Here is an 18,300-nt window from a genome sequence, read left to right as displayed (position 1 = left end):
GATGGATTGCTTGAGCCCAGGAGTTCAAGACCAGCCTGGGCAACGTGGTGAAACTTCATCTCTATAAAAAATAGAAAAATTAGGTAGTCATGTTGGCATGCACCTGTAGTCCCAGATACTTCAGAGGCTGAGGTGGGAGGATCACCTGAACCCAGGGAGGTCAAGGCTGCAGTGAGCCCTGATCACACCACTGATCACACCACTGCACTCCAGCCTGGGTGACAGAGCAAGACGTTGTCTCAAACAACAACAACAAAGAGTTTACTCTTCAAAAAATTTTTTTAATGAAAAAACAAACCACAGAGTGGGAGAAAATATTTGCAAAATATATTTAACAAAGGATTTGCATCTAGACTATGCAAAGAACTCTTACAATGTAATAATATAAAAACAACCCGATTTTTTAAATGTCCAAACTATTTGAACAGGCACTTTATTTAAAAAGATATATAGATGGCAAATTATGACATAAAAAGATGCTCAACATCATTAGTCTTTAGGGAGATACAAATTAAAATCTCAATGAAATATTGCTATATACTCACTAGCATGGCTAAAATTTAAAAGGTCGACCATATAAAGTGTTGTCAAGGATATGGAGCAACTAGAACTCTTATTCTCTGCTAGTGGAAATGTAAACTATGCAACCATTTAGAAAAATATTTTGACAGCTAAAAGAAATTTCTAAAATTCCATACTCAACAGATGGTCTGGCTATCCCACTCCTTGGTATATACCCAAGATAAACAAAAGCACATGTTCACACAAACTCTTGGGTCACAAATGTTTATAGCAGCTTTGTTTGTAAGAGCAAAAAACTGGAAACACCTCTGGTATACATTAATAGATAGAGGGGAGTCTAAGTCTCTTTGTAGGACTCTAAGAACATGCTTTTTGAATCTGGGTGCTCCAGTATTGGGTGCATATATATTCAGGATAGTTAGCTCTTCTTGTTGAATTGAACGTGTTACCATTATTTAGTGCCCTTCTTTGTCTTTTTTGATCTTCGTTGGTTTAAAGTCTGTTTTGTCAGAAACTAGGATTGTGACTCCTGCTTTTTTCTGTTTTCCTTTTGCTTGGTAAATTTTTCCCTCCTCCCTTTATTTTGAGCATATGTGTTTCTTTGAATGTGAGAAGGGTCTGTTGAAGACAGCATACTGATGGGTCTTGACTCTTTGTCCAGCTTGCCATTTTGTGTCTTTTAACTGGGGCTGTGTCCCAGGGAGAGATCAGAGTTCTGTACATATAACCCTGGCTGGAGTTGCTGAAATTCCTGCAGGGAGGCCCCACCCAGTGAGGAGAGCTGGATCAGGGTTCCACTTAAAGAAGCAGTCTGGCCACTATTTCTGCACAGTAGCTGTGCTGCATTGTGGGAGACTCCTCCTCATCTGAACCACCTGGACTCCCTAGAACGGGCGGGCTAGAACAGCTGAGCCAACCAAACCGTAGAGATGGCAGCCGCCTCTCCCCCTGGGAATTTGGTCCATCTCAGCCTGTCTCCAGCCTGTTGCTGCTGGCTGGCTGGAATTCCATGCCAGTGGGTCTTAACCTGTAAGGTACCATGGAAGTGGGGCCTGCAGAACAAAGCTGCTTGGCTACCTGGATTCAGTCCCCTTCCCAGGGGAAGGTACAGACAGATCTGCCACTTTGCCAGGATTCCCAGGACCAGAGTATGCAAAACTGCTGGGTCTCCATGTATGCCTGAGCAGCTAGTCTGCTAAGACTCCACACACCTCTGTGTATCAGACCCAGGGCTCTGGTGATATGGGCTCATGAGGGGATCTCCTGATCCACAGGTTGCAAAGATCTATGGGAGAAGCATGGTTTCCCAGGGGAGGTCACACAATCACTCACCACTTCCCTTGGCTGGGGGCAGGGGTTCCTATGGCTCTGTGCTGCTCTTGGGTGGACATCACCCCACCCTGCTTTTCTTCATTCTCTGTGGGTCAAGTTGTCTGCCTAGTTGGTCCCAATGTTAGAATCTGGATATTTCAATTGAAGGTGCTGAATTCAGTCGCCATTTTTATTCTTCTGCATGACAGCCATGGACTACAGCTGCTTCTAATTGGCAATCTTGGCCCCTCCCCCAGCATACAGTCTTCATGGGACAGTATTATATATACTTGAAAATGATCAGGGCACAGACAAACAAAAAGACAGCAGTAACCTCTGCAGACTTAAATGTCCCTGTATGACAGCTTTGAAGAGAGCAGTGGTTCTCCCAGCACGCAGCTGGAGATCTGAGAATGGGCAGACTGCCTCCTCAAGTGGGTCCCTGACCCCTGACCCCCAAGCAGCCTAACTGGGAGGCACCCCCCAGCAGGGGCAGACTGACATCTCACATGGCCGGGTACTCCAACAGACCTGCAGCTGAGGGTCCTGTCTGTTAGAAGGAAAACTAACAAACAGAAAGGACATCCACACCAAAAACCAATCTGTACATCACCATCATCAAAGACCAAAAGTACATAAAACCACAAAGACGGGGAAAAAACAGAGCAGAAAAACTGGAAACTCTAAAAAGCAGAGCGCCTCTCCTCCTCCAAAGGAACGCAGTTCCTCACCAGCAACGGAACAAAGCTGGACGGAGAATGACTTTGACGAGCTGAGAGAAGAAGGCTTCAGACGATCAAATTACTCTGAGCTACGGGAGGATATTCAAACCAAAGGCAAAGAAGTTGAAAACTTTGAAAAAAATTTAGACGAATGTGTAACTAGAATAACCAATACAGAGAAGTGCTTAAAGGAGCTGATGGAGCTGAAAACCAAGGCTTGAGAACTACATGAAGAATGCGGAAGCCTCAGAAGCTGAAGCGATCAACTGGAAGAAAGGGTATCAGCGATGGAAGATGAAATGAATGAAATGAAGCGAGAAGGGAAGTTTAGAGAAAAAAGAATAAAAAGAAATGAGCAAAGCCTCCAAGAAATCTGGGACTATGTGAAAAGACCAAATCTATTTCTGATTGGTGTACCAGAAAGTGATGGGGAGAATGGAACCAAGTTGGAAAACACTCTGCAGGATATTATCCAGGAGAACTTCCCCAATCTAGCAAGGCAGGCCAACATTCAGATTCAGGAAATACAGAGAATGCCGCAAAGATACCCCCCGAGAAGAGCAACTCCAAGACACATAATTGTCAGATTCACCAAAGTTGAAATGAAGGAAAAAATGTTAAGGGCAGCCAGAGAGAAAGGTCGGGTTACCCTCAAAGGGAAGCCCATCAGACTAACAGCGGATCTCTCAGCAGAAACTCTACAAGCCGGAAGAGAGTGGGGGCCAATATTCAACATTTTTAAAGAAAAGAATTTTCAACCCAGAATTTCGTATCCAGCCAAACTAAGCTTCATAAGTGAAGGAGAAATAAAATACTTTACAGACAAGCAAATGCTGAGAGATTTTGTCACCACCAGGCCTGCCCTAAAAGAGATCCTGAAGGAAGCACTAAACATGGAAAGGCACGACCGGTACCAGCCACTGCAAAATCATGCCAAAATGTAAAGACCATCGAGACTAGGAAGAGACTGCATCAACTAACGAGCAAAATAACCAGCTAACATCATAATGACAGGATCAAATTCACACATAACAATATTAACTTTAAATGTAAATGGACTAAATGCTCCAATTAAAAGACACAGACTGGCAAATTGGATAAAGAGTCAAGACCCATCAGTGTGCTGTATTCAGGAAACCCATCTCACATGCAGAGACACACATAGGCTCAAAATAAAAGGATGGAGGAAGATCTACCAAGCAAATGGAAAGCAAAAAAAGGCAGGGGTTGCAATCCTAGTCTCTGTTAAAATAGACTTTAAACCAACAAAGATCAAGAGACAAAGAAGGCCATTACATAATGGTAAAGGAATCAATTCAACAAGAAGAGCTAACTGTCCTAAATATATATGCACCCAATTGAGGAGCACCCAGATTCGTAAAGCACGTCCTGAGTGACCTACACAGAGACTTAGACTCCCACACATTAATAATGGGAGACTTTAACACCCCACTGTCAATATTAGACAGATCAACGAGACAGAAAGTCAACAAGGATACCCAGGAATTGAACTCACCTCTGCACCAAGCAGACCTAATAGACATCTACAGAACTCTCCACCCCAAATCAACAGAATATACATTTTTTTCAGCACCACACCACACCTATTCCAAAATTGACCACATAGTTGGAAGTAAAGCTCTCCTCAGTAAATGTAAAAGAACAGAAATTATAACAAACTGTCTCTCAGATCACAGTGCAATCAAGCTAGAACTCAGGATTAAGAATCTCACTCAAAACCTCTCAACTACATGGAAACTGAACAACCTGCTCCTGAATGACTACTGGGTACATAACGAAATGAAGGCATAAATAAAGATGTTCTTTGAAACCAACGAGAACCAAGACACAACATACCAGAATCTCTGGGACGCATTCAAAGCAGTGTGTAGAGGGAAATTTATAGCACTAAATGCCCACAAGAGAAAGCAGGAAAGATCCAAAATTGACACCCTAACATCACAATTAAAAGAACTAGAAAAGCAAGAGCAAACACATTCAAAAGCTAGCAGAAGGCAAGAAATAACTAAAATCAGAGCAGAACTGAAGGAAATAGAGACACAAAAAACCCTTCAAAAAATAAATGAATCCAGGAGCTGGTTTTTTGAAAGGATCAACAAAATTGATAGACCGCTAGCAAGACTAATAAAGAAAAAAAGAGAGAAGAATCAAATAGATGCAATAAAAAATGATAAAGGGGATATCACCACCGATCCCACAGAAATGCAAACTACCATCAGAGAATATTACAAACACCTCTATGCAAATAAACTAGAAAATCTAGAAGAAATGGATAAATTCCTCGACACATACACTCTCCCAAGACTAAACCAGGAAGAAGTTGAATCTCTGAATAGACCAATAACAGGAGCTGAAATTGTGGCAATAATCAATAGCTTACCAACCAAAAAGAGTCCAGGACCAGATGGATTCACAGCCGAATTCTACCAGAGGTACAAGGAGGAGATGGTACCATTCCTTCTGAAACTATTCCAATCAATAGAAAAAGAGGGAACCCTCCCTAACTCATTTTATGAGGCCAGCATCATCCTGATACCAAAGCCAGGCAGAGACACAACAAAAAAAGAGAATTTTTGACCAATATCCTTGATGAACATTGATGCAAAAATCCTCAATAAAATACTGGCAAACCAAATCCAGCAGCACATCAAAAAGCTTATTCACCATGATCAAGTGGGCTTCATCCCTGGGATGCAAGGCTGGTTCAATATACGCAAATCAATAAATGTAATCCAGCATATAAACAGAACCAAAGACAAAAACCACATGATTATCTCAATAGATGCAGAAAAGGCCTTTGACAAAATTCAACAACCCTTCATGATAAAAACTCTCAAGAAATTAGGTGTTGATGGGAAGTATCTCAAAATAATAAGAGCTATCTATGACAAACCCACAGCCAATATCATACTGAATGGGCAAAAACTGGAAGCATTCCCTTTGAAAACTGGCACAAGACAGGGATGCCCTCTCTCACCACTCCTATTCAACGTAGTGTTGGAAGTTCTGGCCAGGGCAATTAGGCAGGAGAAGGAAATAATGGGTATTCAATTAGGAAAAGAGGAAGTCAAATTGTCCCTGTTTGCAGACGACATGATGTGGTATATCTAGAAAACCCCATTGTCTCAGCCCAAAATCTCCTTAAGCTGATAAGCAACTTCAGCAAAGTCTCAGAATACAAAATCAATGTACAAAAATCACAAGCATTCTTATACACCAACAACAGACAAACAGAGAGCCACATCATGAGTGAACTCCCATTCACAATTGCTTCAAAGAGAATAGAATACCTAGGAATCCAACTTACAAGGGACATGAAGGACCTCTTCAAGGAGAACTACAAACCACTGCTCAAGGAAATAAAAGAGGATACAAACAAATGGAAGAACATTCCATGCTCATGGGTAGGAAGAATCAATATCATGAAAGTGGCCATACTGCCCAAGGTAATTTACAGATTCAATGCCATCCCCATCAAGCTACCAATGACTTTCTTCACAGAATTGGAAAAAACTACTTTAAAGTTCATATGGAACCAAAAAAGAGCCTGCATCGCCAAGTCAATCCTAAGCAAAAGAACAAAGCTGGAGGCATCACACTACCTGACTTCAAACTATACTACAAGGCTACAGTAACCAAAACAGCATGGTACTGGTACCAAAACAGAGATATAGATCAATGGAACAGAACAGAGCCCTCAGAAATAATGCCACATATCTACAACTATCTGATCTTTGACAAACCTGAGAAAAACAAGCAATGAGGAAAGGATTCCCTATTTAATAAATGGTGCTGGGAAAACTGGCTAGCCATATGGAGAAAGCTGAAACTGGATCCCTTCTTTACACCTTATACAAAAATCAATTCAAGATGGATTAAAGACTTAAACGTTAGACCTGAAACCATAAAAACCCTAGAAGAAAACCTAGGCATTACCATTCAGGACATAGGCATGGGCAAGGACTTCATGTCTAAAACACCAAAAGCAATGGCAACAAAAGCCAAAATTGACAAATGGGATCTAATTAAACTGAAGAGCTTCTGCACAGCAAAAGAAACTACCATCAGAGTGAACAGGCAACCTACAAAATGGGAGAAAATTTTCGCAACCTACTCATCTGACAAAGGGCTAATATCCAGAATCTACAATGAACTCAAACAAATTTACAAGAAAAAAACAAACAACCCCATCAAAAAGTGGGCAAAGGACATGAACAGACATTTCTCAAAAGAAGACATTTATGTAGCCAAAAAACACATGAAAAAATGCTCACCATCACTGGCCATCAGAGAAATGCAAATCAAAACCACAATGAGATACCATCTCACACCAGTTAGAATGGCAATCATTCAAAAGTCAGGAAACAACAGGTGCTGGAGAGGATGTGGAGAAATAGGAACACTTTTACACTGTTGGTAGGACTGTAAACTGGTTCAACCATTGTGGAAGTCAGTGTGGCGATTCCTCAGGGATCTAGAACTAGAAATACCATTTGTCCCAGCCATCCCATTACTGGGTATATACCCAAAGGACTGTAAATCATGCTGTTATAAAGACACATGCACACATATGTTTATTGCGGCATTATTCACAATAGCAAAGACTTGGAACCAACCCAAATGTCCAACAATGATAGACTGGATTAAGAAAATGTGGCACATATACACCATGGAATACTATGCAGCCATAAAAAATGATGAGTTCATGTCCTTTGTAGGGACATGGATGAAACTGGAAATCATCATTCTCAGTAAACTATCGCAAGAACAAAAAACCAAACACCACATATTCTCACTCATAGGTGGGAAGTGAACAATGAGAACACATGGACACAGGAAGGGGAACATCACACTCTGGGGACTGTTGTGGGGTGGGGGGAGTGGGGAGGGATAGCATTGGGAGATATACCTAAAGTATAATAATAATAAATTTTTTTTAAAAAGATCATTAAAAAATTATTAAAAAAAAAAAAGAAAATGATGTGTTTTCTGCCATTGTTGGGTGTTATAAATTAGATCAAGAGAGTGATAGTGTTATTCAGGGCATCTATATGTATTTAATTTTTTTGTTTCTATCAATTTCTGAGACACGGGTGTTATTTATTAATTCTCATAATTTTCCAATTTTGCTTTGCATATTTTTTAGCTCTGTTATTAGGCACATACACATTTATGATCGTTATGTCTTCCCAATGAACTGATCTTTTTGTCATTATATGTCTTTCTTTAGCTCTAGCATTTCTTCCATCCTGAAATCTACTATATTAGATATAAATGCATTCTCTCCAGCCTTCCTATGTTTGTGTTGCATTCCTTTTTCAATGCACTTATTTTTAATCTCTCAGTGTATTTATATTAAGTGCTTCTCTTGTAGACAGTAAATAGTTGGGCTTGCTTTTTGAATACATCCTAGCCATTTCTGCATTTTAACTAGATTGTTTAATTCGTTATTCACTATTACTATTAATAGGGTCAGATTAAGGTCTACTATTTCATTATTTATTTTCTATATGTCTTCTCTTGGTTTTGTTGTCGTCATTCCTCTGTTCCTTCTTTTTTGCCTACTTTTAATATTTTAGAATTCCATTGCAAATTATCTATTGCCATTTGGCTCTATCTTATAGCAGGCACACTAGTGATTGTAATTTACATTCTTAACTTTTGACAGTCCACTTGGAGTTAGTGTTGGACAATTTCATGTAAAGTATAGAAACTTTGCAAACATATATGTTTATTTATATATCTATTCATTTCTTCGTTCATCATGTTACAGTTGTCATATGTTTTATATTTATACCAGTGTCATAATTCTTGCTTTAAACAACCCTATGTGTTTGAAAGAAATTAAGACAAAATAGTCATATATTTTCTGATGCTCTTCAGTCCTTTCTAAAGATCACAGGTTCTATCTGAGGGATGATTTATTACATTTCCTAGAAATTTCTTATAGTAGTATGAAGAAAATGATTTTTAAACCATTACAACAAAGCTTAACTATAATACAGCCATGTGTTGCATAATGTCATTTTGGTCAACAACAAACTAAATACACGATGGTAGTCCAATAAGATTATGATACCATATTTCTACTGTAACTTTTCTATGTTTGAATATGTTTAGATACACAAATACCTACCATTGTGTTATAGTTGCCTACAATATTCAGTACAGTAACATGCTGTTCAAGTTTGTGGCCTAGGAACAATAGGCTATGCCATAAAGTCTAGGCGTGTAGTGGGCTGTGCAACCTATATTTCTGTAAGTACACTCTAATGTTTGCACATGATAAAATTGCCTAATGACACATTTCTCAGAATGTATCCCCATTGTTAAGCCATTCATGACTGTATTAGGCTTGAGTTCAAACCCACTGAAACCAGCTAAGTATAGCCTTTCGTGGGCATCAGTAACTATCCTCTCAGACTGCAAGATGTCATTAGACAGCCCTGCTTGCTCTTGAGTTCTGCTTTATTGGTAGGTGAGAGAGAATTTTACAAATCCATTGTAGTTGTTGTTCAGATGCCAATGAGATTAATGATTAGATGTGTTTCTCATCATTGTTTAATTTCAAGTAGGATTAGTTATAATTAGAATCACTGGCATTACTCATAAATTCATATTATGAAAAAATCTTAATATTATGGAAACATGCACTAATAATACATTTTTTGATACAGTACCTTTTATGCCTAGAAATTAAAATTGATTTTTTTTCTGAAGTCAGGGTCTCACTCGGTTGCCTAGGTTGGAGTGCAGTGGCACAATCACAGCTCACTGTAACCTCAAACTCCTGGGCTCAAGCGATTCTCCTGCTTCAGCTACCTGAGTAGCTGGGACTATAGGTACATGCCACCACAACCGGGTAATTTTTATTTTTTTATTTTTTATAGAGACAGAGGTCTTGCTATGTTGCTCAGGCTGGTCTTGAACTCCTGACTTCAAGCAATCCTCCTGCTTCAGCCTCCCAAAGTGTTGGGATTACAGGCGTAAGCCACTGCACCCAGCTTTGAAATTGATTTTTAAAGTAAAATTTCATTCATTACATTATTGAAGTTCAGCTATTAAATTATCTTAAATTTCTCAAGCTATCTTTTTTTTCTTTTTTTGAGACTGAGTTCCACTCTTGTTGCCTAGGCTGGAGTGCAATGGCACTATCTCGGCTCACTGCAACTTCTACCTCCTGGGTTCAGGCAATTCTCCTTCCTCAGCCTCCCAAGTAGCTGGAATTACAGGCGCCCACCACCACACCCAGCAAATTTTTTGTATTTTCAGTAGAGATGGGGTTTCACCATGTTGGCCAGGCTGGTCTTGAACTCCTGACCTCAGGTGATACACCTGCCTCAGCCTCCCAAAGTGGGATTACAGGTATGAGCCACCGTGCCCAGCCTTCTCAAGCTATCTTATATTAAGAATAAGGCCTAGTATTTATAGCTGTTATAATAATGTATCGAATTATCACCTCATAAGCAAATTATGCATGTTTTCCTATGATCTCTGTTGTACTTAAAGCAATGAATAAATGCTAATGACTTTAGATTTTTGCAATGTTATATATTCCTGTTCACTTTTTAAATAAAAGTTCTTTTTCTGGATACAAGTTTGTTTTTTCTTTGATATTATAACTTTTATCCCATAATAGTTTTGGGAGACAAATGGTTTAAAATGTTACTCTTTCATTGCTTATAGAAGTTTTACAGAAAATTGTCTTTTTTAATCTTTGCAGATAATAAGCAATGATATGGGTCTTCAATTTTACAGATTCATAAACAGAAAGAGGACAAGGAAATGAGAAAAAAGTATGGCAGCTTAAGTGTAAAGGTTTGTATTTAATTTTTTTTTCTCTCTCTCTTTCTCTTTTATTTTGTGCTTCTCTGATTTTGGTATCTGAATTGACAAATCTGTGTAGCATACTGAGGTTTTTCACTTTCCAACCTCAGTTTGAAAAAGAAAGTTCTCGAAAGTGAGAGCAAGGCCGGGAGCAGTGGCTCATGCCTATAATCCTAGTACTTTGGGAGGCCGAGGCAGGAGGATTGCTTGAGTCCAGGAGTTCAAGACCAGCCTGAGCAACATAGTGAGACTCTATCTCTTTAAAAATCAATCAATAAATAAATAAATAAATAAATAAAGTGGGGCAAGAAGTGTGAATGGGAGATCAGGAGCTGATTGTTGAGAACAGGGAGCAGAGAGTGAAATCGAAAGCCAAAAAGCCAGCTAGTGGGGCATCAGGAGGCGTGCATCCTGATATCCTCATCCTTCCTACTATTTCTCTACCTTCTTCCTACCTACATACAAGCCTCGAGCTGCCACCCACCCCTCTCCACATAGACCCCACCGTTCCAGGGACTTCCAAAGAGCATGGATCTGTTGGTGTGTTCTTCTTAGGACATGAGGATTAAAGGCGGAGAGTGGAGAAATAAGCTCAGCCTGCCAATCAAATCCTGCCAGGGGAGATTGTGGGCCTGGGAGCAAGAACAAATCCATGCGATCTAGGACTGAAAACCTCAACTCTGCAATTCCAGCTCAGGGGAGGGGAAGAGTGTGAAAGAAAGGGACACAAATCCAAGAAACAAAATGAGAATAACAAAGTTGTTTCTTTTTGTGTGGCAGGCCGCAAGATCAGCCAAGGGGAGAGAAGCCTCTTTGTCCCCATGGCCCAAGTCTCCACCCAGCACCACAGCTTTGAGGCCACATTCTGCGACCATGAGTGTATCATCTGCTGGGGCCAAGAAAGCTAAGACGCCAAAGAAGGCTTTAAAGGAAGACCAAGCTGTGGTAAGAACTGCTTCCATGACCACACCGTGTCCACCTTCCTCTGCAAAGGGGCTCCTGTCTCTTTAGCCCTATCCATGAGGCCTGCAGTCTAAGCACACCTGGTTCTCACCCCTGAGTGGGGGGCTCCAGCTGCCTATTTCTAAACCAACATGTCAGGGTGAGCCTCCTTCACTTTCCCAAGATGAAGTCATCGGTATCCCCAGCCAGGCAGTTGATTTAGCTAAGTCACTAAGCACCAGTGGGTCTCTATTTAATTACCAAAATAGAGAAGCTACAGCCCAAGCGCTTTCTAGGATATGCAGTCTCAAACTCATTACTGCCCAGTGTCATCAGAAGATTCCCAGAAGGACACACAGGTATCCAGTCCATTTGCTCATGCAGGATTCCTCAGCCTACAACTGGATGAAATCACGCTCTCAGAGACATGCATGCATGAACTCTATGCTGCTGCTCTCCTTTTCTACCTTTCCCCAGATCATCACAACTGTTTCTGTAGGAGCTAGGGTGACACCCTTGGTCTACGTAAAAAGGAGGTGCTAAGAAGTAGCTCTGAGACACTCAGCTCACTGTGGGCTAATTGTGTGTATATTAATGAGGCACTGCTCGCTACATTATACAACACCTCCTGTCATTATGACCCTGTATCTCTACAGCCTTCTGCTCTTAGCTATAAGGATAGTTGCATTTCTACAACCCTTAGTTGTTCTGTGGACACTGTGAATTGTGTAAGTAGTCAAGGCTCCTTTTAGAAGGCATAGAACCCAATTGTTGATACATATGGCCAATGTCGAGTGCTTCACACAGAGTCTCTCCACTGCATATTTTGCTCTCTCAAACTCTGTCCTGCTCCTACGTGTTCCCACATTCTTCCTTCTCCTACACAGGGCAGAATTTGCACTTCTCTCACTTAGAGCATGGAGGAGTGGAGCAGAATTGTGCACGCCGTGTGCATCCTTGCTCCAAAAAGGGGGAAGGCAAGGTGCAGACCTCTCGTGCCCACTCGCCAGGAGATGGACCACTCCTCATATCCACAGAGTGGGAGGGAGCAGGTAGAGCAAGGCCAGGCTTGTTGCGCTACTGGAAGTCACTCTACTGGGAAGAGAAAAAGCATTCTCCTCTGTGAGCATTTCCACTTTGCAGAGAGCTAGGAAGTGTAGACAATTGGAAATCAGTGTAATTTCCCAAGGGAAAAAACTGACACTGGAAGAGGGTAAATTTTGCATAGAAATGACCAGTGACTAGGTTCTAGAAGTAAGATTTTTATAACCCAGACTTTGGGAAGTATTTTTTTGGACCACACAAAAAACGAACTGCCTGCTGTGCAATGTTGCATGCTGACCTGGTTGGGGAGACCGGCCACGCTGGGTGAGGGGCCCAAGGCTGGGTCAGCTGCCATGAAATCGGTCGTGTGTCAGGGGTCTGTGGTCTGAGGCTCTGAGATGATGGCTGGGAAGACTGCAGAGCCCGGTCAGCGACTGGGGCAGAGCAGCTGAGCCTCTTGTCCTGAGGTCACAGCAGCAGGGGGCAGCTGTAGCAGAAGGTGCCCTGGTCCCCGCAGCAACCCCAAGGCTGGAACTAAATCCTAGAATTCCAGCTTGGAAGCTCCAGTGTCCCCAGTTTACAGATAGAAGCTGAGCTTCCAAAGTCACAGCCACAAGGGGCAGAGATATTCCCTGTTGTCCCCCACCGAAAATGCAAAATAAAGGACAAAGACCGACAAATCTCTGAGAAGGTGTCATTTCAACAGGCTTTTCTCTTTGTGTGACAATCTTTCCCTGTGACTGTAATGATTGTGGCCTGGGTATCTCCAAAGCTTACCAGTACATTTTGTCAGCTGAGGGAGTCTCTGAAGTTAATATGTAACAATAAGTCAAAATTGGACCAGGGGAAGGGAGAGATTACTTAAACTGGGTTTACGTATTTCTATGAATTGGCTCAATTTTAAAATGAAGTATGTTTTTCTAGTTCACTGTTATTACTGTCACTTACACTTTGTTAATAATAATAATCCTATTGTTCTAAGCGCTCCCTTCTATCCCCTTCCACTGTGGTTTATTCTTTACCGTATGTATACACATTCTAGCTATAATTTTCCCACTCCTCTCTTTTAAATATTTAACTCCATGGAGGTAGCTGGACCTCTTAAAAATTGTCTTTAAAGGGTTTTATAATATTTACCACGTGTAAATGACCACATGGAGGGCTTGTTACAGGAACTTTGTACATCAGTCATTTAACGTATCTAATTAATCATACTTATTTTTTTGAAATCTGTGTCATTTGGTGGGAACAGCACACGTGCTACCCACAGCGGAGCACACAGTGATAAACTGAGTGTTTAGCCAGTCTGAAAAATACGATATGAACATTAGCTGTCTGATTTCTATTAATGAACGATTTCACAACATAAAATTTGTATTTGTACAGTGCTTTTATGTAAAGTTTGTTTTTTGATATGTGCAAAACATTTCAAATACTCAAGTTTCATATATCAAGGTTAAAATGGATTCTCAGGTTTTCCACTCCTGACCCTGAGTAATTAGTTAATTTTGGTTGCACCCAATACATGCTTCCATGGAGGACTTCTGAGCTTCCATAGGGTAACCTGGTCTATACTGATGAACATATGGTACATGCTTTGATCTGCAGGAAGAATCAGGGCCCTTCTGTGTGGGAAATGGGACATGGGAGAAAGTCAGTCATGTTCCCATTCTTAGAGTTCTCTCAATACAAAGCAATCTGTACAGATAAAAGACTTCAATAAAAACTCCAGAACTTGTTTTTTTAAACATTCAAGAAGTGTTAGGTAAAATAGTATTGCAACTATTTCGCAGTTTTGGCCATAGTCACCTTGCAAGCTAGTGATTTTTAAAAAAATTGTTATTATGGCATATAGAATTATTACTATAGGTATATAATATTATAGGCTAGATGGTTGAAGAAAAGATCTTTTCTTCTGAAATTTACTATTTTTCTCCTAGATACAACTCTTATTTGGTTGAATTGCACATTTAAGATAAGCTCTATTAGAGAAGAAAACAATATAATATGCTTACTGTTTCATTATTCCATTCTTTTTTCCCTTGGTTTGGCTTGATACAGCAGGCAGTTAAGAGAGCTGCAGAGCAGTCTGGGAAAACCAGCACTTTACCCGTTGTTTATCCGGCAGCGCTAGGCAATGCAGTAATACGGAGACAGGACAATCCTGTACATGTGCATGGTCTTCAGAGGTTGTCAGAGGATATTTACTATATTTTGATGGATTATGATGACACAAAAGAATTTTCCTTATCATACTTGATCTTTGTTTTATAATATGGATAACCCTAAAAGGTAGATATAAAATGTCAAATCATTGAAAATCACATTTTTCATTTATCACTAAAATGAATTCATCTTTAGATTCTGTTCTTAGAGAGCAAAATTGAAAATGTGAGTAATATATTTAAAATCCAGCTGAAAGGTGGCTTTTACTTCTGCCTTATTTTATGCTGGGTAGTTTGATAATAAATTAAATAAATACCTTCGGTATATTTGGAACAGAAAATATTCTAGTGAAAATAGCATTTAATATTTGTGGGATACATGAAAAGATGTTGTCAAAAACCAACTGAAAAGGGGGTTTATGCTTGTGCTCTTATTGATTTTGTTGGGAAACAATTATAACATTTTATTTGTGGAGCTCACTAGGTTTGAGCGTAACTTAAACTGAGGACTGAAGATTTTGCTGTGAAATCAGGAATAGATAAATTCAAGGTTTGGATAATGTCCTTATTCTTCCCTACGCACTGTCAGCCATTGGGACAGATGTGAGGTCCTGACCACAGATGATTAGCGACTTGGTGGTAGCAGAAATGTCATCACTGACTTTCAGGAGCCCATAGACAGCGAGGTGACCCTCTCCCCCACCCCCCGCCCCTCACATGGTGTTGCTTGATTCCATTTGCTGGGGCTTCAGCTGTAGATTTCTCTCCAGTTCCCAGTGGGAGTCAAGGCTGGTCCTGAACACCAGGTCATTTGGCCAGACTCCTGACACTACCCAGACGTGGGTCTTTCCCCTGGAAGGCTGAGCATCTGACATGCTGTCACTCATCCTGACTGCCATCATCACATCTGCCAGTACTGCTGCCTGGTGTATTACATCGCTGCTCACCAGAGTCAAGCCAGAGACCGCTGCACCCCTCTAGACGCTGGCAGTGGACTGTTGACCACTGTCTTTGGATTTAGCCTGGCCAACTTGTCAGTTTTTCCAACCCCAGTCTCTCCAGATCCCAACTTTCTCCTCAAACCCTGGGAATAAGTCTATGTGAGTTATAACACATCAATTTTGTTTTCTTTAGGAACTTGTTTTCATGAAGGATGGTTCTTAAACCTTTTTTCATTTAACACTCTCTTAAGGTTCTTTTCCTCAATGGAATCTCTGCTTGTTCATCATGAAAATTGATCCTATTAGAATTCTTTGTTTCCTCTTATTGATTCATCTATTACTATTTCTTCCCATTTGCATATCTGAACAATCTTGGATAACCAGTGACATCTCACCAAATTGATATATTGCTCGCCAAATCCAGAGTTCTTAAGTTGTGTTAGCTTATGCAGCTTAATTAGGGAATAAAGGTACACTTTTATTTTAGGCTTTAAAAAATCTTTAAAACAGTCCAGGGGTGGCTGCTCACACCTGTAATTCCAACACTTTGAGAGGCTGAGGCGGGAGGATCACTTGAGGCCAGGAGTTTGAGACCAGCCTGGGCAACATAGTGAGACCCCACCTCTACAAATATTTTTTAAGTTAGCCAAATGTGTTAGTGCGTGTCTGTGGTCCTAGCTACTCAGGAGGCTGAGGTGAGAGGATTGTTTGAGCCCAGGAGTCAAGGCTGCAGTGAGCTATGATCCCACCACTGCATTCCAGCCAGGACAATATAGCTAGATCCTGTTTCAAAACAAAAAAATGTGTCTTAAAAACAGTTTGAGGATCTCCTCCAGCAATTTTAGTGTGGGAATCATTTCTTTGTTGTGTGTGTGTGTGGGGGGGGGGTGTGTGTGTGTATGCGGGTATTGAGATACTGTATCTCAGCCCCTGTATTAACTGGACTCCCCAAATTTTCATGGCATTTTCTCTTCCAAATCTGCAAAAGAAAACGAAGTTATCTACACCTAATACCATGAAGCACTATAGAGTTCAGTTAATCCAATGGCTGAAAGTATACAGTGAACATTTATTTGAATTCATTCCACCACAAATGATGGTCACAGGCCTAAACAACCTCGAGTGTGATTCTGGTGGTCTGTCTCCCTAGTTGACAATTTGCAAGTCGAATTCAATTACAATTTATCAGATTTCTGTCTGGTTTATGTTAAATAAAGCATAAGAATATTTGAAAGGTCTTTTTGTATTAAAATTGGAAAGATTTCAATATGAAGGTTTACATTTTTATGCAACCACTGGAAAAGTTAGGAGAGCAAACATTAGGAAAGTAATATAAAAAAGATTTCAGACTGAAGCATCCAAGTAGCTGATTGATAAGAGGTCAATAACAAACCACTGCAATCCATAGGCACCTCTGGTGGGAAATCTCCCACCAAATAGTTTAGTCTTCAGCGGTAAAGAGAGTGTTTCTTATGAGCTCCCAGGAAAGCCACTTAAAACTCATTTCTATCCATGAATCTTGTTCCAAATGCCTTTGGATAATCTTCTCCAATATTCCCATCAAAGGGACAGTTCTTTAGAGTTCCTAACATGTTATATGCTTCAAAAATTAAAGTTTAATATATTTTCATGTAACAGAAATTGATATATTTGTCACAGTAAGATTTGCATTTGACACTTTTATTTATGCCATTTCTAGAGCTTTCGTTTCTTTGTGTAGATGTAGGTTTCTATCTGGTGTCATACACCCTCTTCCTTTTGGTCTGCTGGCAATGAATTCTCTTAGTTTTTGTTTGTGTCTGGAAGAAACCCTTTTTTTGCCTTTATTTTTGTTAGATATTTTTCCGAAATATTTTCTGACTCTGCATTGACAGTTTTATTCTTTTAATACTTTGAAGATATGACTACACCCTCTTTCAGCTTGCATAGATCCTGATAAGAAGTATGCTGTAAATTTTAACTTCGTTTCTCTGTTTGTAATGTCTTTTATTTTGGATTGACTTCAAGAGTTTCTCCTTCTCTTTGCTTTTCAACAGCTGGATAATAAAGTATCTTTGGTTGTTTCTTGTCCCCTCTCCTTCATGTCTTTATTTCTATGTATCCTGAACTTCTTGAATTTGTAGTTTGATATCTTGTATTAACTCCTAAATATTATCTACAATTATGTCTTTGCCTTCTAATATGTCTGTGCTAGACTGTTTGATGTTGTTCCACAACTCTTACATGCTCAGCTCATTAAAGTTTGAACTACATTTTTTTCTTTGTTTCAGTTTGGAGAGTTGTCTTTTTTTTACCTACCTTTAAATTCACTGATTACTTTTTTCAGTTATATTGAGTCTACTGTTGAGCCCATCCAACAAATTCTTCATCTTGCTTGTTGCCTGGTTTATTTCTAGTATTTCCATTTGATTCTTTTTTACATTTTCCACCTCTCTGATGAAATTCCTTGTCTATTGTTTATCATGCATGGTGTTCACCTTTTCTCCTAGGTTCTCTAACATTTTGATTATAGTTCTTTCAGAGTCTTTATCTGATAGTTCCAAGATATGGGTCATCTTTGAGTCTGGTTCTGTTTATTGCTTTGTATCCCAATGATAGATTTTTTTTCCTTGCCTTTTTGTCTTTCTTTTGTTTGGTTTTGTTTTGACATTTTAATTTACTTTGAATATAAGTCACTTTTTGCAAGCTAGGAAATAGAATCAACCTAACTCAATCTAGTCTTCTAGGGATCCAGGCTGAGTCTTGCAATCTTTAGCAGAATGCCATCATAATACTAGGTACTAGCGCTAGGGTTATCAACTCTAA

At 39.9% G+C, this 18,300-nt stretch overlaps 1 protein-coding gene across 1 annotated transcript in view; it reads left to right on the top strand.

The window, feature by feature from the left end:
• The window catches only part of C8H10orf67 (chromosome 8 C10orf67 homolog), a 164,513-nt gene that overhangs the window by 76,320 nt on the left and 69,893 nt on the right, over positions 1–18,300 (top strand). The window contains exons 9-10 of the mRNA XM_054522065.1: positions 10,335–10,394; positions 11,184–11,348. Coding sequence (XP_054378040.1) covers positions 10,335–10,394; positions 11,184–11,348 — 225 coding nt within the window. The remainder of the gene's footprint in view (positions 1–10,334; positions 10,395–11,183; positions 11,349–18,300) is intronic.

This window comes from Pongo abelii, chromosome 8, assembly GCF_028885655.2.
Source record: "Pongo abelii isolate AG06213 chromosome 8, NHGRI_mPonAbe1-v2.0_pri, whole genome shotgun sequence".
Lineage (NCBI taxonomy): Eukaryota > Metazoa > Chordata > Mammalia > Primates > Hominidae > Pongo > Pongo abelii.
This window is presented reverse-complemented; position numbering and strand designations above follow the sequence as displayed.